The 22070-nt window shown below is 38.2% G+C and overlaps 4 protein-coding genes across 4 annotated transcripts; all 4 read right to left on the reverse strand.

The window, feature by feature from the left end:
- Window positions 1-1204: 1204 nt before the first annotated feature.
- LOC126800156 (triacylglycerol lipase 2-like) lies at window positions 1205-3289 on the reverse strand. Its single transcript, XM_050527439.1, has 9 exons — window positions 3146-3289; window positions 2841-2954; window positions 2591-2731; window positions 2386-2496; window positions 2167-2310; window positions 2043-2083; window positions 1843-1922; window positions 1632-1727; window positions 1205-1531 (listed from the first exon to the last, which is right to left on the reverse strand). The coding sequence occupies exons 1-9, from the start codon at window positions 3287-3289 to the stop codon at window positions 1212-1214; spliced, it is 1191 nt and encodes a 396-aa protein (XP_050383396.1). The 3' UTR covers window positions 1205-1211.
- Window positions 3290-4286: 997 nt separating this feature from the next.
- LOC126797291 (triacylglycerol lipase 2-like) lies at window positions 4287-6623 on the reverse strand. The gene is made up of 10 exons (XM_050523941.1): window positions 6522-6623; window positions 6124-6303; window positions 5893-6003; window positions 5661-5801; window positions 5458-5568; window positions 5217-5360; window positions 5081-5121; window positions 4923-5002; window positions 4747-4842; window positions 4287-4652 (listed from the first exon to the last, which is right to left on the reverse strand). The coding sequence occupies exons 1-10, from the start codon at window positions 6621-6623 to the stop codon at window positions 4333-4335; spliced, it is 1326 nt and encodes a 441-aa protein (XP_050379898.1). The 3' UTR covers window positions 4287-4332.
- A 176-nt stretch (window positions 6624-6799) lies between these two features.
- On the reverse strand, window positions 6800-12006 carry LOC126799157 (triacylglycerol lipase 2-like). Its single transcript, XM_050526288.1, has 14 exons — window positions 11778-12006; window positions 11603-11675; window positions 11043-11107; window positions 10627-10736; window positions 9937-10044; window positions 9419-9422; window positions 8529-8639; window positions 8293-8433; window positions 8114-8224; window positions 7863-8006; window positions 7686-7726; window positions 7516-7595; window positions 7334-7429; window positions 6800-7254 (listed from the first exon to the last, which is right to left on the reverse strand). Exons 1-14 carry the CDS (start codon window positions 11901-11903, stop codon window positions 6935-6937), a joined length of 1530 nt encoding a protein of 509 aa, XP_050382245.1. The 5' UTR covers window positions 11904-12006; the 3' UTR covers window positions 6800-6934.
- Window positions 12007-14244: 2238 nt separating this feature from the next.
- On the reverse strand, window positions 14245-15647 carry LOC126797836 (ethylene-responsive transcription factor 3-like). Its single transcript, XM_050524565.1, has one exon. It carries the CDS (start codon window positions 15333-15335, stop codon window positions 14664-14666), a length of 672 nt encoding a protein of 223 aa, XP_050380522.1. The 5' UTR covers window positions 15336-15647; the 3' UTR covers window positions 14245-14663.
- Window positions 15648-22070: the final 6423 nt, after the last annotated feature.

Genomic DNA, 22070 nt, shown 5'->3' on the forward strand with positions numbered 1-22070 from the left:
GACACTCAAAAAATCTCTACTTAAGAAACTAGAGGTAACATTCTCAAAGCTAAAGCTACAATCTGTTAATTCTGTTCCAAAATCAAGAAAAGGACAAGGCCAATGAGGCTTCTCATTCATTTATGAAATAACTGAAAGAAAGGATATGTTTCATACAAGCTAGCTAGCTCTATCTTGATAAGCTTACATACAATACTTGTGATGCCAGCATTTTTCCAATTTAATGCCCTCTATATTAATAGAAACAAGCAATCGGTAATTTGACACACAATGTGAGCAAAAACACAGCTAACAAGCCTATGAAGCTGGGAAAGCTCATCAACTTGTTCGGCAAGCTGAGAAAAATGTTCAGATCCTCAGATAGTAAGAACCTTATTGAGCATCGAGTTAATACATCATCGTCGACTTCTGCTATTCGCTGTGATGATCTATTCTATCCATCAAAAATCATAAAGGGGGTCACCGGAGCAGAGACAGTTATGCAGATGATCCGTTTATTGCAGCTCATACTGCAGCACAGACTCATTTTACTCTTAGACCAAACATCTATATTTGAGAAGAGAGAAAGTAGAGAGCCTACTGGCCTATGTGTTCTTTTTTATTTCATATGATGGTAGAATTAATGTTCTTATATTTTCATCATCTTGCTCTTTATATCCAAATATGATAGTTTCTGACTTTGTAGTTTCTTCTTTCCCCTACACTTGTTGTACATAGTTAATCTTCTAAGCTAACACCCAGTAGCCTTTGTAGAGCATGCATGTTCCAAATCCAACCGACTACTAATTATTCTGCTATTTCACTTCTTTGTTCATCACTGTATGCGTATTACTATATCAATAACTATTATTACAGTTCTTATCAACCAATTCAGCATTATGACAAGGACTAATCAGCACTTTATTCCCAAGAAATCAAAGTCACAAAGAGATTATCAAAACCGATTCTGCATAGATGCATGCATAGCTACAACTATTACTACTATGAATCCTTGCTGCTATGTGACATGATCTCTTGCTACTTCACATTGGGGCCAATCTCTTGCTCTTTGTTTGAACAGTTCGGGGAGGATGTGCAAAAGGTTTCTGATTGCAACTCTTGTTTTAGTGTGCAATAAATAAAACTACAAAATGGAACAAAAAAAAGCTCTAAAAATTGATAAATGCAAGACAAAAGAAAGGTCTGAACTACATATTAGGGAGTAAAGACTCTCAATTTTGCCCAAAGAAAGTGATCAGAGGATCGTAGACTTTTTGATTGGCATTTCCAGCCATAATGAAATCCATATGAGCATACTCCTCTATGTATTGCTCCACAAGTTTGGCCCTGTCATGATCTTTCAGGTCATTAAGCAAAGCCTTCACATCGTTGACATCGGAAAGTGCATCTCTCCCTCCATAGCCGAAGAAAAGAGGAACGTCTTTTGGAATGCTTGCCATGTTGTACACCGGAGGAGTAAGCTGATTATAGTGTTGCATGTTAATAGCCGGGAAAACGTAATCAAACATTGTTATTGTTCCTCTCCTGATCACTGTCGATAATCCAAAAACAAAGATTACAAATTGAAGGTTTGTAGCAATATTCTAGAACGTAGGTGAGTAGGTCAGACCCCTAGGACATGAAAGACTTACTTTGAGACAGATGCACCATATTTTTTGTGGAAGTGGATTGTGGTATATGCTGAAAGAGAAGATTTGAACTTATAGGAGTCTGGCAGCAAGTAGGACCTGTAGAATGTAAAACAAAAAGAAACAAAAATGCAGGTAAATCATCATCAACAAAAAGAAAGGTACGTGCAAGTCAGATCGGTTGGGAGAGAAGCTCAACAATATATAGGATTACCGGTTACGGCGGCCATAAAATTGGTGCAGTCCACACCCGGTTGTGAGCAGAGAAAAGTCTCCAAGTTTTGTCCAGCTTGCCTGTTATGATTTAGAGAAAAGATTATGAAAATTGGACCGAACTGAATTATGTAATACATTTCATGCAAATGACATTCCAGTGAAGTAAAATTAGTTAACTTTGACTTAAATCATGCTCACCCTGTAGGGGGATATTCCCGGACACCAGCAGCGTAGAGACCCTGTTGAATGAAACAGATAATTAAGCAATGACTTTCAGAATCATATTTGGTCAATTACAAAGTTAAGTCAAGAGTAGTGTTACTTCAGCAGTATATGATTGAGCAGAAATTCTTCCCAACAGTGTGGTAATCTGACCCAGATAAACAATTGGGCAAAGCAAAGCAGCTGATCTTAGTGTGTTACTGAGCTTTTGTTGTGACAAGGCAGCTAGTACTGACAACGTTCCCTATAATTCAGATACTTGAAGCCTAAGTCATCATTGTATATCATTTTGTTATTCATTGAAGTAGAAGGAACTTACCAATGAATGGCCAACATAATGTACTTTCTGTCCAGTTTGATTGTTCACATAATTAAAGTAAGCAGGAAGATCATAAGCTGCCAATTGATCCCATGTCCATTCCCAGTAAGTCTACAGTTCCATAGGAGATCATGTTGACATCAGTAATGATGTGATTACTTACAATGCTGCTGATCATTACCATTTGTTAATCCAAATTATTTACCGGATCACTAGTACTCAGTGAATTATGTCCGCGGCTGGACTGCGTTCCTCGAGCATTAGCAAGCCATACATCAAACCCTTTATCGGCCAAGATAAACGCCAAAGCTTGATCTGGCGGATTGAGTAGCCATGATGCAGCATCCTGTTACCGCACACAATGTTTCTCAATCAGTCAAAGCGTGACATTTTACGTGATATATTGTAATACAAGCTCTCACATCTACATTTCAAACAAATAATAAGGTACAAACCCCGCTAAGCCCATGTTGTAATATAACTGGCAGCTTATGAGTAGTCGAACTGGTATTGGACTTTTCGGTTGCAATCCTCTGCAGTCCGAGGATGTAACCATCTTCTGTAGTTACCTGAAATATTCGATCAAAATTTCCATCATAAAGCTTGAGAGGTAAGGAAATGAGCTAACAACGTATATCAAGCTAACACCCTCTTTCACGCATGCAACTTATACACATGGAGAGACAAAGAGAGTAGAGAAAGGGAAACTGATAAACATAGAGCTATGAAAAGCATTTCTGACGGTTTATGAATTACGTACTTGATAGTCTTGGCAAGTATAGCCTTGTTGTGTTTCCACTAGTGATTTGCATATACCATTTTCATCAAGACTGTTGATTCCTGCAGCTGCAAAAGCACAGAGTAGAGCTACAAGAACCAGAGGGTTTGTTGAATAATTTGCCATTTTTGTGCTAGATTAATTGGTTTTCTCTGATTTGCTGAAACGAGTTTCTACAGCTTGTGTTATTTATAGCAAACAAACACCATGCGCATAGAGATCGATAAGGAAAAACCGTCACATAATTGGTCTGTAATATATAACAGAAACTTTGACTTGGGAAATACAGGTCAAACTTCGACATGTTATGCCCAAATTTTCAGTATTGTGATCAATGTACTCCTCTGTATGATTTACTGTCAAATATAAAGTAGTGAGAGACTAAATGAGGTTTAAAGTCTGTAATATCTCATTCACAAACATATTAATTTGTAATTTCAAACTTTCAATTAACCCGTAATACTTTGTAAACTAATGGGATTAATTGAGCAGTGCGATGGGGAAGCTAGCTCTCTCAAACGTACGCAGGTGCCATGAACATTCAACGGAGAGTTTCTAATTAGCATTTACTGCTGTAATTGACTTAGATTAGGATTTATACATTTCTATGTAGATGTAATACAATATAAACCTCGAGGTAAATAGAGATATTACATTTCTTCAAAAAGTAGAATTTCATAATTGATTTGAAACATCTTTTAAGTTGTATTCTATCATCAGATTCAATTTTATCTATAATGAAATGAAACAAAATTTAGTTTAACGTGCCGTGTCCATCATCTAGTATTGAACATCATCTTCATAGACCTTCTGAGTAATATACCAGTTATAATTGATATTGCCAATAATTTGTCAAATTATTCCTGCCAATCGACTCAACACTCATTCACTCCGTTTTTGTGTACCAATTACCTTAACTACTCTCAGAAGATGGTAGAAGTTTGGTTGTGATATCTTGGTTTCTAGTCCACTATTGAACTATGCTGTCACTGGGGATGTAAGCCTCGGTAAAATTAGGTAATGTACTATGCTGTTACTGGGGATTTGTATTTGTTTTGCAGAATCATTCACTACAATAAATTTTCTATAATAAGTATCAATGTATGATTTTGTTGGTCAAATGAGAAGAAAGAAAAATAGTATTAATATACTTTGTGCAACCTATGTTCTCATTGAAGTCTAAAGAAAGCCATGAGAGGATCATACACATCTTGCTTAGCATTATAACCCATGACAAAATCAGCATGAGCATAATCATCTCTGTACTGAACCACAAGCTTATCTCCTTCATGATCTTTGAGGCTGTTGAGCAATATCTTCACATCTTGGACATCAGAAAGTGCATCTGCCCCTCCGTAACTGAGGAAGAGAGGAACGTCATGTGGAATGCTTGCCATTTTGTACTCTGGAGGTGTGTCCTGACCGTAGTGTTGTTGATTCTCCTCCGTGCTGTTGTAGTCGAACATCGCAACATTTCCATTTCTTATCACTGCACATTAGCAACAATAATACTAATTTTTTTAGCAGAAGTCTTTCTGGCTGATGGTTAATTCAACTGTAAATTGGATATTGGAAACACTTGCTTTGAGAGATGTGGATCATGTTCTTTATTGAAGTTGCCTGAGGCTCATGGTCTAGAAAAATGTCGACGATGGATGAATTTAAGCAGCAATTCTGGCCTACAAGTTACAGAAAATTCCAACTCAACATACGATGTTAGTATCAGACTATCAGTGTCATGTATGAAATTGTGTAATACCTGTGAAAGAGGTCAACAAGTTTGTGCAGTCAACTCCTGGTTTCGAGCAGAGTTCCTTCAGAACTTTGACTACCAATGGTCTAAAATTTCATGAAGTTACATCAATTACTATGTTTCAATTGTCATATAAAAGACAAGTGCACAAAAGTTGTTCTTACCCTTTTGGATCAAAGTCTCTATAACCTGCTGTGTATAAATCCTGTTGTAAGAAGATTAAGAAGATTACAATTCATCAAAGACTACGAGTTCTGCTGGCATGGACATGCTAAAATAGACGAAAGGAATTACTATAACCTCAGCAATGTAGTATTCAACAGCCGTTTTTGCAAGGGGTGAGGTTATCTGACCAACATGAGCAATTGGGCTAAGTAAGACAGCTGATCTCAACATGTTAACTAGCTGGTCTTCTGAAAAAGCACCAAGAGCAATCAAAGTTCCCTACAAAATAGTCCTCATTTTATTAGGTGGAATTCGTATGATATCTTCAAATAAACATGCATGCAAGAGTTGCAAAACTATAGAGTAGTAAATTCACCAGTGAATGTCCAACATAGTGAAGCTTCTGTCCTGTTTGATCATGCACGTATTGGTATGCTGCTGGGAGGTCATAGGCGACCAATTCATCCCACGACCACTCCCAATAAGCCTGAAAATAAGAAGAGAAAAATCTTATTCAACAACAATATGGTGACAGCTAGAGGAGTGCATGCAAGAGAATGAAATGCAGTTAGTAGTTACCGGATCATCGGGGGTGAGTGATGTATGTCCAAGGCTGTATTTTGTTCCACGGGTATTGGCAATCCACACCTCATACCCATTATCAGCCAAGATGAATGCCAAAGATTGGTCTGGAGGTAGTAGCAGCCATGTTATCCCATCCTGCTCACAAGACATCATATTATCTAAGTTCATACAAATGTACTATGATGAACTACTGATGAAAATTACCACCTGGAATAGAATTACTCACCATAAGGAGTCCATGCTGTAGAAGAACTGGTACCTTGTTCCCGGAGGTCTTGCCTGACTTTCCGGCTGGAATTCTTTGCATACCGAGTATGTAGCCATCTTGTGTTGTTACCTAAAAAGCAAATGGCAAATGCAACCACTTACGCTCAGTCTGTTTTGCTAAAAAAAAAAAAAAAAATCACAGCTCTTGATAAACTGAAGTACTGAACTGAAGATAAAGAAAGGCGCATACTGTATGTTCTTCACAAGGGTAGCCTTGTGATACCACCATTGTTGCACATATACCATCACTACCAGATGGAGCTACTGCAGAAGCCACGCTGTCTTGGAAAGAGAACAGCTTTGTTCTAGTACCAACTGCTAATTCCCATAACATAACAACTGCAATAATAGAGGTAAGAACGTTTGCCATCTTAATATGTTATAATGATGAGGGGTTCTTCCATATTTTATAGGTAGAGAAAAGCAGATAAAAACAAAGAAGGGTATTGACATGAGGAGCTCTGTACTATATCGTATACAGCCTCATTTCTTCAACAGATTGATTGGCTAATTAAACTGTTTAGTTTTAACAAAGGCATCTAATTGGTCCTATATTTCCTAAGTAAAATCATTAGAAGCTACATCAACCTTGGATTTCGCCTCAGCCACGCTTCCATATTTTAACAAGTATTTTCTGGATTGGTTGAAAGAAGCAAGTGATCCAAGGATGGAAACCAAAACCAACTGCATTGAGAATTATACTTTGTCACTACTCAGGTAATATGTTTCTTTTGTCTCATTACTAAGAGATGAACATGTACTGCCAATGCAGGCAGAGAAACCTTATCCCATCACCATCAAGCAGTCTTTTTTTTTCCTTGAGAATACCATCAAGCAGTCATACCATTAAGTTTCACAAAAAGGGATTAGATTTACGAAGATATAATTAGCTTACCATATAATAACAAGCTATATGGCATGACTGTTATTACATTTTGGTATGACTTTCGTTTGTAAAGCAGCAGAACCAAACAAAAACTATTGCATTACTAGTATTATGGTCATTGAAGTCTAAAGAAAGCCACGAGAGGATCATATACATCTTGCCTAGCCGTTTCACCCATGACAAAATCAGCATGAGCATAATCATCTCTGTACTGAACCACAAGCTTATCGCCGTCATGATCTTTGAGGCTGTTGAGCAATAGCTTCACATCCTCGACATCAGAAAGTGCATCTGCCCCTCCGTAACTTAGGAAGAGAGGAAGGTCATGCGGAATGCTTGCCATTTTATACTCCGGAGGAGTATCCTGCCTGTAATGTTTTTGGTTCTCATCCTTGTCAATGTAGTCAAACATTGCAACTTTTCCATCTCTTATCACTGTACGGAAACTGTAGGATTTTAATATGGAGAAATATTTTTCTTGTTTCGTTGTGAACTGGAAATTAGAATGACTCACTCTGAGAGATATGGATCATGTTTTTAGTTGCAGATGCCTGAGGCTCATGAGCTAAAAAGACTTGTACTATGGATGGCTTTAAGCAGCAATTCTGACCTACATGTTACCAGGAATTCCAAGTCAGCAGGCAATGTACGTGTAACTGCTGGTCTTAGTATAAATTTATGAATGTAGGAACATACCTGTGAACGAGGTTAACAAGTTTGTGCAGTCAACGCCTGATTTCGTGCATGATGTATTAAGAAATTTGATTATTGCTTCTCTATTAACAAAGAAGATAGTTAAAACAGGTCTACTATCTGTCAGTTATTTTTAAGAGTCTGAGGAACATGCGAGCAAGCATTTTTCTTACAATCGTGGATTAAATTCCCTATAACCAGCCTTGTATAGAGCCTGTTATAAGAAGACAATAGAATGTCAAAGACTAAGTACTAGATGTTTGGATTAGATACTACCTATTCCAATGTGTTCAGAATTCTTTGATTCTGTTGGACAGATCAAAAGGGATGGAAAAAGTAACTACAGTCACCTCAGCAAGAAAGTTATCAGCAGCAGCTCTTGCAAGGGGTGAGGTCATCTGACCAACATGAGCAATTGGACTAAGTAAGACAGCTGATCTCAACATGCTCACTAGCTGGTCTTTCGAAAATGCACCAAGAGCAATCAAAGTTCCCTACAAAATAATTACACACTCCCCATTACTTAAGATGTCTACATGATATCTTCAAATTAATTACATACAAAATAGGAGTGGCAAAACTTTAGAAATGTAAAATTCACCAGTGAATGTCCAACATAATGAATCTTCTGCCCTGCTTGGTTGTACACATATTGGTATGTGGCTGGGAGGTCATAAGCGACCAATTCATCCCATGACCATTCCCAATAAGCCTGGAAAAGAGCAAACATTATTCAATAAAATGTGACAACAAGAGGAGATTAATCTGGTATGTATTTACCGGATCATCGGGTGTGAGTGATGTATGCCCGAGGCTATATTTGGTACCACGGGTATTGGCAATCCACACCTCATACCCATTATCCGCCAAGAGGAATGCCAAAGCTTTGTCTGGAGGTAGTAGCAGCCATGTTATCCCATCCTGCTCACAACACACCATACAGACTGCTACATCTCAATTCATACTAATTCTACTGAACTTACAGAAAACTCTCAACTTCCTGTAAAAATACTCACCATGAGGAGTCCATGTTGTAGAAGAACTGGTATCTTGTTTCCAGATGTCTCTCCTGACTTTCCCGCTGCAATTTTCTGCATACTGAGTATATAGCCATCTTCTGTTGCCACCTATAAACCAAATGCAACCAATTTCTATCTCGGAGTTGCTAAAAATGATTCACAACTCATTGATTATCTGAACAGAAGGAAAGGCAACACTTACAGTGTGTTCTTCACAAGGATAGCCTTGTGCTACAACCATTGACGTACATATGCCATCACTACCCGATGAAGCCAATGACGAAACAGCAACCCGATCTTCATCAGTAAATAGCTTTGTTCTGGTTCCAACTGCTAGCCCCCAGAACAGAACAGCTACAGTGATAGAGGTACCAAGGTTCATCTTCAATTGTTATAATACTAAAGGTTCTGCCTTTTTTTTTATAGGTACAGAATCACAGATAAAAACAGAAATGGACATTCACATGAGGAGCTTATACAGTCATACAACTTTTGTCAACAGATTGCTTAGTGGTTTTGAACTGTATTGTAAAAACAAAGGGATCTAAAGGGCCTACCCCGTTTGTAATCTATATATTCATCTACTGATCTACCTTAGAATTCATCGCTGCCAGGATTGCATAATTAAACATAAACTTCCTTCTGACAAGCAAGCGATCAAGTATGCTAATCAAATTCCAGAGAATTTTACTTGGTATGTCATTGGTACTGTTTCTTTTGTCTCACTAGTATGAGGTGGTGAGGACGTACTGCCAATGCAGGCTTAGAAAACTAAGACAGTCGCCCGTTTGGCTAAGGAAGTTACTATATTTGCGAGGATATCAGACAGATGAAAAGGACAGTCAAAAGCCATATAACAGGATCCTCTATCCTTTGATTGAGAGAACTCTGCTTTCGAATCAAGATTTTTGTAAAATAAATCTACTATGTTGTTCAACATCCATGTTAATACAGCGACACCGGTTATATCAGCAATAGTCCAAGGGTACATAATATCTTCATCAGGGTTGCTTAGATTTATAGAAGCTACAGTAAACAGACAAAAGTCCATAAAATGGTGCATTTCCCTAGTGCAATACCTAGGAAGAAACTTAAATTTATTCAAGGACCTTGATTGAGGAAAAGACGACATGTAGTTCAATTCGTATAGATCAACAACACACTAAATTATATTCCGCTATGGTAAATACCATTTTACAGGTAACAAAAACCGACCTCAAACAAGTTAGGAAACTCAAGAACCTGTCATGACATCTGTTTGCTAACAAGATTAACAGAATTCTCCAAACTATGTGTGGTTTGAGCGTCCTTGATCTTTTCACACGTTTTGACAGCATTTTCCGGTGTTTTGTGTTTGAGTCTTTTAAGAAATTGGAGTTGCCATCCTTTAGGTTGTATTCGCAGCCTAAGAGATTGCCACCTTTTAGGCTTAACGTGCCCTAGCAACTTCATCTGCTCCTTCCTGAACTGCTTATTTGCAAACCACCTTCCACCTCGCCAACCCAAAGCATAACTGCAGTTCAGTCAAAGAAGTTTACACATAAGAATATAAAAGATAGTCAGTTAGCTAAAATCGCAGTTACTAGAAATCAAAAGTGGGACGACAAAGGAGAAAATGAATATTTAATCAGGAGGGCATTGATAGAATAGGAGATTAATAGGTAATGGCACAACGAACTCAAGCAAATTACTGATTTTCCAACTTGTAAGCATATCTCTAACTCTCTAAGCCTTTTCTCTTTTCGATTTTTGAAAAGTAATTCTTCTCTAAATTAGAGACTACTACTAGCATGGAACAGGAATTGAAGTTCCATCTGATTTGTCATAAGAACAACTGGATATAACTTGATTTTACTTCCAAGCGCAACTCAACTCTCAATGTGTCAGTTAAACCTCTGGAAAATTATGTCATGGTTGTTTAGTGACCACTTCATTTGTGACTCGCACAACTCCATAACCCTCACATGGACTCAATAAAATTTACAAAATTATTGTTGAATATTAAACTGAGGTGAGCATTATAACAGTATTATAAATCATTATAATTCTGAATAGTTCAAATCCGTAAATCTTCATATAAGATGTAAGAACAAACCCGATGATCAAAGTGGTTCCAGCAGTGGCTGTGCATGAAGCAAGGCTTATACTTCCAGTATCAATAACTTCTCTTATTTCTGATCCTTCAATATGATGATTTTCTTTTATCTGTCACAGATACAAGAAAACGTGAGCTGTAGAGCATACATATAATGATTATAAACTACCCAGCATCAACAATCAAGTAAATATAGATTTTGGTTGCAAGAATATATTATATATGCATCATCAATACTGTAATACCAGAAATGGATGAAAACAGAAGTACAAGCACGCATAAGCAGAGCAAAAAATATGTTCACTTTATTTAAACAAAAATAAAGTGTTTCTTTAAAATTCAATGAGATAATCGTTGTTAGAAGGTATGCAGGATTTTTAAAATTGATATGTCAATAACTTTTGATTTGCACTTACAGTTTTCTCAATTGATTCAAGTCTCTTATCAACTCTTGTGTCATGTAAGTGGCGTACAGTATATCCTGCATCCATCAACAGATGTGGTTGCAATAAGACACCCTTTCTAACATGTCAGTGAACAGAAATTATATGAACATGATTCAAGGAAAACTTTTGCTCTTCACTTCATTACTGATTTTGATTACAACGAGTTATTTCTCTCGAAGATAAGTAACTCATAATACTATAACTCTATAAATCTGCCACTCCAAAAATCTAGCAGTAGAAGTCACATATATGTAGAAAAGATCAACCAACCTAAGATAATTTGAACTGAAAATTATCTCTACACTCAGGGTTCATTTCAGCCTCCTCCAAGCAAAGTCCCCCACCCCTCAAAAACCATCAATTCATAAATTCATTCATAAAAAATTCTCTGAGATGAGGACTTCATACAAACTAAGACCTCACAATTTGCAATATGTCAATTCAGTGATCATAAAAGAAACAATGCAGAGAAAACAACCTAGAATTGAGAATCAAAAATCAATTAAACAAGAATTGCTGAAGAAACTAACCAATCCATGCAGTGGCAACTGAAGCTATAGAAGTTCCAACTGTGAACACAACCTTATGACTCTCAAACACATCCTAAGAATCATTCACAAAAAAAACAAAAAAAAACATGAAAATTAGTCAATACCCAATTGCCTAAACTCAAACAGAACCCCAGAAATCCAAAAAAGAAACTACCTTGGTGGAAAAATAAGTGTCCTGAATAGCAGTCCATGATCTCAGAGCTTTGTGTCTCATATTATTCCTTAAGTGAGGCACAGACTGCGAGAAAAGCTTCTTTCCTGAGCCTCTAAGTCGGTTCATGGCGCATTCTAATCGAGATCGGTGAGTTGGTTTAACGATTCTGAGGAAGAAGAGACGAACCCAAAGCCTAGTTTGAAGCTTGAAGCTTGAAAGGAATAAACGTCCTTGCAGTTCATTAAAACACTAGCGTCCTAAAGACGAGTATTTGGGACCGTTCGACTTAGTTTTGGAGAGGAAGATATCAATTATTGGCCGTTGGATCTTTACTTTCTTCTTTTACTCTGTTATTTTTACTACATGCCATTTACAGCATCTCCAACATTATGATTAATTAGTTAGATCTAATTAGTACTGTTGTAAAGTTTTAAGTAGTTGTAATTTCATGTTTATATGTGGTTGCATACGGGAATGTCACTCACGGTCAAAACCATAACTTGCTTGAATAAGCATGTTTTTTTTTTCTATTCTTTTTTAAGTAGAGGCCGGTGTGGCTGTTTAAGGGTTTCATTATTGAAACTGTCAAACACAACACAAGAGGGAATGTGAAGCCGTCATTGCTTTTGTTAACCCTACAGACAGTGAATCTGTAGAATTATCTACAAAAAGAGAAAGTTAAGTTAAGTGCTTTTTTTAAAGTATCTCATTCAATCTTCAAAACTAAAATGTATAAAATCTCTTAATAGAAACACAACCTGAACGATTACATGAATGACAACATAAGGATTTTTTTTTACATTTATTTTATGACGTACGTGTAAATAATTTTTGCATAAGAAAGTAGTGTTGTGCATGTTTTTGTGTTATTTCAGATAGTTTATTAAAATGATAAATCCTAAAGTGACCCTATAAACTCTTACAATACTTTTCTCAATGCACATATCATTTTATCTACGATAGTGTAAATGTGTAAGGTAATTCTCCTCCAGAAACATAGAGATTCATACTTCTCATTGATTTGGTAAAATGCAATAATAACTCCAAATGTTATGCAGTGTACTACGACGGTGTAGTTCACTCCACTATGATGATCTGTACTACGCTATACTCCTTGTTCTTCTTCATGTCACAAGTAGAACAACTCGTTAGAGTGGAGACTACAGTGACGTGGTCTTCAACTCTCCGATATTTAAATCAGACGAATGATAATTTTGACATTAACAGTGAGTAGTCTAGTTTACTTACCTGGAATGACAAGATGATTGACCTTTAATAGGCAAGCGTTCATTTCCCAATGTGGAACTTGTTCCATCTAAAGGTGTTTTTAGAGCCATCTTCGGGACGCGTGAGAGCGTGTCCGTAGTCGGATTGGGCCGTAATGCGGCCCATTACGCAGTTGGCATAACTGGCTTCACGCCGGTGCTGCGGGTTCAAGCTTTGTTTGGGCTTAGCTGTGCTGATTATGACCATGCATAAACCTATACCAACACATTTCCAAAAAAAACCTATACCAACAGTGTCCATGTAAAATTTCAAATTAAAGGGCTAATATGTGTTTCACGTTTTCTATAAGTCTCTTCTCCATGAGCAAAAGAAACTAGGAACCTACCAAGTCTTCTTAGAGAAGCAGAATAATTTCAAGCATAAGACATGACAAGACCAATCGGCACGTATCTCCAACAAGGCAACAACTAACACTCACCAAAGAGCAACATTAAGAAAAATGGAATCAGTACACAGCTAAGGTTCCCCACACCTAAACCAAAACGAATCCAAAGAAGAAGCAACTTATAACTGTTGTAACAACAACAAAAAGATGTTCTCATCTCACCAACTATGATGATCGTTGGTTCTTCCCCGAATTTTTTATACTTTACAACCCTAGAAGCATTTAGACTATGATGGTATTTGTTCTTGTATAACACACAAACATAAGCATGGTCTCCCTTTTCTTTTCTTTTCCTTTATTTCTTTATTTCCTGTCTGGAGGAGAGCGAAAAGAAAAGAGAAACCCATGTGAGGTGAGGGAACCCTAAACCACCTCCTTCTGCATTATTCTGCAAAAGTTAGGGGGGAGGGTGCAGTCTGCAAGGTCTTCTTGGGTTTTGGGGCACATATTTTTGAAAGATTTATATTTTGATACTCAACCCTGTCAACCAACCAGTAGGGAAAAAAATCTGCATCCACATGTGCATTTAATGCTTCTTATCATAAACCCTATCAAGAAGAAGATGCATCTCTCACCAAACAAAGTGCCCCCCCCCCCCTTCACCCCTCTCTCTCTCTCTCTCTCTTTACCATTTTGTTACAAATCACCACCTAAAATAACTTTGTTCTTAATTTCTCATCCTACCACCATAATTTTCAATCAATATGCACAATGATCTAGCTTCATTTCTCATATTTGAAAGTCATGCATGTATCATAACGAAGGAGGATCACAAGTAAATAAAAATGGGGAAGCTACACAGCATAAGATTACGGATAGTTTAGATTTAGATGATTTTTTTTTTGTACAGAGAAAGGATAAAATATAAGATGGGTGATGATAAGAGTGAAGTCTGATCATCAGGGCAGGCAGACCCAGAAGTCAGATCCACTAATTTGTAACAAGAACTATATTAAGCTTTAATAGTACAGATGATATTTCAGTAACCCATCCCAAAGTTGAAGAACACCCAGAAGCTATTCTACAACAACAACAATACTCTAACAGAGCAGGTTTCAAAGAAGAAGAAAAAACAAAGACAGATTAAGAAAACTCAGATTCTTCTCAGCCACCAGTACCAGATTTTCCTTTTTGTTTTTGAAAGATGTTTTTTTCCCGAGAAAATAAGATAGGGAAATTAAAGAGGGGGACCATGATTTAGATCCATGTAGAAATCAGAGGCAGAGGGCGGTGGCTCGAAGATCGTCGTCATCCACGTTGTCGCCGGAAAAATCAAAACCATCCATCGGCGGCGGCATGTTCAGATCGAAAGGCAGGACTCTCCGGAAAGACGACGTGAGGACGCAATCGTCACCGTCGTCGACGACGGAGGAAGACGAGTCACAATCGCTGTGGCAGTCCTCCGGCGAGACCGGATACACCGGTCTCCGCTGCGTGGCTTTCAAAGGAGGCGGCTTGCCGGAGTTGACCCTCGGCCCGCTGAAGGACTCGACGGTGCTGCTGAGGCTGCTGGAGGTCGGCCGGCTGGCCTGGATCACATCGATCTTGGAGCAAATCGCGTCGTCGTTGAAATCGCCGCCGTAGAAAGGATCGCACGGCAGAGAGAAGTTCGTCTTGGCCTTCGGCCCCCTTAACGACCTGGCGGCGGCGTCATAGGCCCTCGCCGCGTCCTCGGCCGAATCGAACGTCCCTAGCCAAACACGCGTCTTCTTCCACGGGTCTCTGATCTCCGCCGCGAATCTCCCCCACGGCCGCTTCCGCACGCCGCGGAATCTGATCTGCGGTTTCTGCTGCTGCGACGGCTGCGTCGTTCTCGGCGCACGCGGCTTCTTGCATGCGGCCGGGGATTGATTTTCTGCTGCAGCGGTGGCTCTTGCTCGCCGCATGGGGTTTGATCTGTATCTTTGAATCGAAAAAAGAAGAGATGATAAAAGAAGGAAGGAGATGGTAGATAGGTGAAGGAAGGGTTAGAGCACCGATGATGAAGATGAACAGAGGGTTTGCGGCAGCTCTACCGATTCGCTTCTACCACCTCCTTTGAGGGAGTCTCAGATTGGAAGGAAGGAAGAGGTTTTCAGATTTGTTGGGTCTCCGTGTTTGAGATGGTGAGTTTTGTTTGGCTTCTCCGATCACTTTCTTCTTCTTCTTTGTGTCTGGTTTTTGCTTTCTTCTGTCTCTCCCTCATCGGCTTGTTATCGCCTTCGCCTTTTTTATTCGGTCCGAAGCGGAATGCGCAAAAGAAAATTTGCCGTGGTGAAATTACGTAAACGCCATTGCTTAGTCCAACTACGTGGCATCTTTTCTTGTATTTTTTATTGTTTGCCTCGGGAGATATTTTTTGGTTCATACAAAAATGTCCGTCCATGGTTTTCAAATTTCACCTTACCTCTTAACGTGACTGCATACACAGACAGAGACTCATACAATATTTCAAAAAAAATTCTTTAGTTTGGTAAATCGGTAAATTACATATTAGAATTTGTGTATCACACCCTCTATATAATTTAATGGCGGTAACGCCGTTATGAGGTTGATTTCATAGTACGTTAAAAATTGAGGTTTGAGTTTCTAAATGCGGCCATATCCCGTATGAACACTTGTAGGAGTTGTAGATCACATAAGATGCTATATATACCGACACACTATTATAGAAATACATTTGATGCTAAAGTTATGAAAAATGATTACGAGTAATGATTTGGAAAAGTAGCTGTTATGGTTATATACGGGTAAGAATTGCTTATTGTCAAGAAGCATTTATCGTATGTAAGATCTTTAATACAACATAATGAAATATGCGAGAATGCGTTAAAAATAGTTTTATAGGTGTCCATTGTTTTAATGTGACACGTACAAGAACATTGCCAACAGGTTGTGGCTTCTTTTCATGACAAAATTAGTGTTTAGTTTTCTAAATAAATAAGCGTGATATGTGGATCAAAAAATGTCACGTGACACGTTCGTCACATCCCTGTTTTCGTTCGTAAATGAGCGAAATAATTTAAACGGCCGCGCCATATTTAAGAATATCATAAAACAAAATATCCATGATCGAATGCGAGTTTCAATATCCTTCTCTTGATCGCATACGAGTACAAAAAGCTTAGCATAAGGTCTTGATCCTTTGAACCTCACTAGAAGGACTTGATATGGGATGCTCAAATTGAAACATTGTAGACTTGAGGACTTATGATCTTAGGGAAATTGTTGACTACTCCGTTGTGGTATTATGAGCATTTGCTCTTAAACTTGACCTTATTTAGCTCTAACAATCTCATACAGATCGTTTATAAATGAGTATTACCGTTTACAACTAAATATAAAAACGACGACGAATGAATGGAGATGCTCTATGAGACCGGTCGCAGTTGTTCTTAGACCAAAAGACACCATCTTCTCTCACCTGAATGAAGCATCTGATGGCTGCAGGAGTTAGGATGTAAACATGACAAAAACATTAGAACATGAATGCTAAGATATGTGTCAATTGTGACAACTGTTCAAGAAAACCAATTTTAACAACTTCACTTCAGCAAGCTATAAAGATTTTCCGTGTGGATGTGAAATTTTTGCAAATCCACAAAAACTAATCACGCAGCTATATATTGCCAAAAAAAGGGTAAGTTTCAGGTTGGACAAGCAAAGGATCTAACTACAAGCCCTTGTATATACAATTGAAAAACTATATATAACTTCATTTGGTTGAATTGTAAAGGTCGCGTATCATAGACAAGTTCATAGTTTTTACGAAGAGCTATATTTTGAAGCTTTCCATTTGGACTTGTTATGTATGTACTGTTCCCAATGGTTCTTAAGCTGTTGTGACACTTATATATCTTTTCAAACCTTCGTTCGACAGGCAACGGTTTGATCAGCTCCACCTGATTTTGCTTTATTTATGTCATCCACTCAAAGTTAAATCAAACTACAAGAACTTGTATAGGTAAGTGCCCAGACCGGCTTTGCGTGATTCTGTTGGTGACGAGAAATTCCGCTAACATATTTGTCTCACCAAGTTAATCAATTATGGGCGGTAGCTGACTTAAGGAATGATGTTTGTCTTGTCTTTCCCTTGATTTGGATGTTCGTCTTTTGACAAGAGGGGGTTACATGCAGAAAATCTTTTGATGCCAAAGTCAGTGTTTTCCATACTCAATTCTTACATGCAGAAAATCTTTTGATGCCAAAGTCAGTGTTTTCCATACTCAATTCTAAAAATCAGAATCAGATGTCCTACTTCTTATTTTCCCCTCTCTTTATATAGTGGAATTTTTTATTCTTTATTAAATTGCATTTATGATCGTCATCATGACGGCATTCATGTGTACTTATGTGCATTCCCCCATCATTGCTCATATATTATGTCGGTAATTCATCTCATTCATGTTTTGTTAATGTGTCAGTCTCATATCGAGCATTCATCAGTCATTAAAATCACCTAAGTTATGGTCATTCAAGTTACATTAAAACGGCGTCCTTCATTACGGTCTTCATTGTTATTACCACTCAACGCAACAATTATTCATACTTAATTTGTTTTTACTCATTGTATTTACTTCATCTTTATTGTTGGGTGCTAATATCTTCTTGCTCCCACAATGCCCCTAAATTTCTCTTTCGGACACTTGTCCTAAGGGAAATTTCCAAAATGACCTGCACACTTTACATTTGCACTTTTTCAAAATCTAGTTCTCACGTAGACACATGTTTTCCTTGCTTTGCCATGTTCCTTGTGTCAGTTGTGAGCCTATGCTTGATTAATTCCTCTTATCCCTCAGTGGAGGTATATGCATGTCCTTCTCCACATTCGAGTGTTCCTCCGAGGTGGTTCATTGCTTCCTCGCAATCGTCATTCTCTACGGGGAAGAGTCACATATTTGCCTTTCTATGTGAGGAAGAAGCACTCACATCTTTCTACTCGAGAAAGAAGTGTGTCGTCTCCTCGCGATTCTCCCTTTGTCAGGATCGTCTTTTCACTGTGAGGAGATACGTCGTCTCCTCACGTTCCTCTGATCTTTGTGAAGAAGCGCATGGAAACACTTTGTCTCATTACGATCGTCTTTTCTCGCCAGGAGGAGGCGTGTAACATTTTTTTGTTAAATTCACTCACTCCCGTTTTGCAAAAGAACATCATCTCCACTTTTCCCAGTTGCCCGAACAAACAATCGCTCCTACTTCAAAACATACGATCATCTTATGTTTGCGAAGGGTCTGAATATTTATAAATTAAGATGAGCGATCATCTCCTTGCCTTCTCTCCTAGAATTTGTTTTTTTGGTTTAGGTGGTTTATACAATCGTCTTTTTTCCCCTTTTAACGAACACGCTTTTTTTTTGACAATCGTCTCTCTTTTTTTAGACAAACGTCTCTTTTTTTTAGATGATTGTCTTTTTTTTTTTACGAACGTCTTTTTTTTTAGATGATCGTCTTTTTTTTTAGACGAACATCTCCTTTTTTTAGACAATCGTCTCTCTTTTTTCCCTTATATTTTTTTTTGCGTCTACCACCGTCTCCCCAAAAATTTATCAAAACGTTTTCCTTCTGACCCTTCATGACCAAGTCCTAATTAGATTTGGACTTGTCTTCTCCTCATATATTTGTCTACGTGCTCCTAGGGTTCCACCTTATTTCCACCCTTTAAACCTTCTGCAGCCGTGCCACACTCCTCTGGTAAGTGCTACATTCTCTTTTCTATTTTTTTAAAAGGAATTTCTACAACATACCCCTCTCTTTGTACATCTTCTTTTCTGCTCGCACTTGCCCACACTTGCGGCGTTCACGTTGACGTGTTTCCTGCTTTGTCACATTTCTTTTGCTAGTCGCATTTGCGAAGACTCATTCAGTTATTTTGTTAGGCGCGCATGCATTTCTTTGCATTCATGTATCCTTGCAAGTAGCTACCTCGTAGGCTCACATTCCATCTTTCCTTGTGAGGAGGAGGCGAGCCATCTCCTTGCTAACGTCAATCTCTACGAGAATGAGCCGCGTCAACTCCATTGCGTACATCTTTCTATGTGAGGAGAAGGCACGACGTCCCTTCGCGATTGTCTTCCCTGGCAAGGTGGCGCTTCCTCTCCTCCCTTTTGTCTTTTCTTGTGAGGAGGTGATTCGTCTCCTTACATTCGTCTTTCCTCGTGAAGTACGTACTTCGTCTTCTTGTATTCACCTCCTTTACTCGTCAATCTCTTTAGGAGAGTGACGATCTTCTCTATCATTTTTTCTTCTCTTAAAATACTTTCTTATTTTTTATCGTCTTTTCATTCACGAGAAAGACGATTGTCTTTTTTTCTTTTAACTCTCGTTTGCCCCTTGTCTCTCTCTATAAACAATCACAAAAATCATATAAATGCCATGATTCTAACTACGTTACCTTCAAAATTTCCCCCGAGCCTCATGTTTAATCTTAAAACATTGTCGCTTTCACTGTTTCGTTTATAATGTGCCACATATTTCGATCGTTCATAATGTTGTCACGCACCGTTTATAACATTAAAAAAGAATTGTTTCCTCCTACCATCCACAGTATGGTTTCCACACACTTTACCATTGAAAGTAAAATTTTCTCAATCCCCTACCCATTCAGAGTAGGGTTTCCACACAGTTTACCATTGAAAAGTAAAGTTATTCTCAATCCCCTACCCATTTAGAGTAGGGTTTCCGCACACTTTACTATTGAAAGTAAAGTTTTCTCAATCCCCTACTATGCACAGTAGGGTTTCCATACAACTTACCATTGAAAGTAAGGATTCGTTACCTCTTCCTTTTTAAGGTTAAGATCATAGAACATACTTACACCATTTTGAAAAGAAATGTGCATCACATCAACATAGATTTGAATTTTTGCTGCACTTAAACAGTTAATAATAATAATATATGTTATAAATATCCATTAGACACATTATTACCGTATTAATAACTGTGGTCACGTCATAAATTTATTGCTAAAATTTACCTTTGTATTAGGATCAATATAACGATACTCATAATCCGTCAAGAATAATTATCCACCCCTTCTCTACCTTTCTTTTAACCATTGCATTGGTTTGCACATGCTTTCAGTAATCATGTTACTCACCTTAATCCATTATCTCACATCCATACATAGCTAGTAAGACATCAATAATCATCTATATGTGAAAGGCGACTTGTCAATTTCCCTCGCTATTTTTTCTGCAAGCCTACCCGACCCCTCTCGCTTGCATTCCTTGATCATCTTCTCCATCTTCTCATGCCACTCCTCTCTCCGTGCTCTCTTGGATCGATGCGCCTATGTTCTACTAATTGTTCCTGCATTATAACTTCATGTAGGATTTCACCAGTGACTCCACGATTGATCTCCACATTCATCATGCTATCTAAGTGACACGCTTCTGCTTCGTCATCTGACAATTCGCTAACTATGTGCATCATACACTCAAGTTTCTTCCGTTGTCGTTCTTCTCGGTCTTGTTTCTCCTATCGAAGAGGTAGATTGAGGTCGCCAATACTGTTGCTGCCTCCACTACCTAGTAGAGTAATTGAAACGTGAATCCATCATGATCAGCCCCCGCCATCTCTTTTTAGGGAGAAGCATGTTCCTATAGACGGCACCAATTGTTGGTGAAGAGAAATTCTGCTAACACAATTGTCTCACCAAGTTAATTGATTGTGGGTGGTAGTTGACTTAAGGAACAATGTTTATCTTGCCTTTCCCTTGATTTGGACGATTTTGACAAGAGGGGGGTACATGTAGAAAATCCTCTGATGTCAAAGTTAGTGTTTTCCTTGTTCTCAATTCTAATAATCAGAATCAGATACCCTACCTCTTGTCTCCCCCCCCTCTTTATATATAGTGGAATTCCTCATTCTTCATTAAATTGCATTTAAGATTGTCATCATGACGACATTCATGTATACTTATGTGTGTTCCCCCATCATTACTCATTTATTCTGTCGGTAATTTATCTCATTCATGTCTTCTTAATGTGTCGGTTCATACCAAACATTTACCAGTCATTAAAATCACCCTAGTTATGATCATCATTCAAGTCACATTAAACTGCCTCATTCATTGCAGTCTTCATTGCCATTACCACTCAGCACAACAATTATTCATACTTAATCTGTTTTTACTCATTGTATTTACTTCATTTTTATTGTTGGGTGCTAATATTTTCTTGCTCCCACAGATTCCACCCTAGATGCATGGTCTATTGCAATTGCAGGCTCGAGCGAGCCACTGATCTTCTAGCTTCATTCATTGTAGCATCATGGTAACGAGCACTTGTACTAGACATTTTGTTTGACAAAACATTAACTAATCGTTACTAAACAACTTATGTATAGTAATTGTATACTTGGTTCGTCAACATAAGAAACAGCCCGAGTATAGTTGAAAATTATATGAATTTTGATGTATGTACAACCAGGATAATAGTTCGTTGGTTTTAATATCAGCAATTTTTGAGAACCCAAATCTACATAAATCGACAACCTATCGAGCTCCGTCAAACTTGGATTGCTGGATCTAAGGTTTTTGTGCAATGTTATTATGTCCTGTCCGAGAGCATGTCCCGTGATGTTACCAATTGGTGGTCTAGCCTGGTAGGTTGGTAGGGAGAACGCCAAGTGTGGGCTGAGGT

The sequence above is a fragment of the Argentina anserina genome, chromosome 6 (assembly GCF_933775445.1).
Source record: "Argentina anserina chromosome 6, drPotAnse1.1, whole genome shotgun sequence".
Lineage (NCBI taxonomy): Eukaryota > Viridiplantae > Streptophyta > Magnoliopsida > Rosales > Rosaceae > Argentina > Argentina anserina.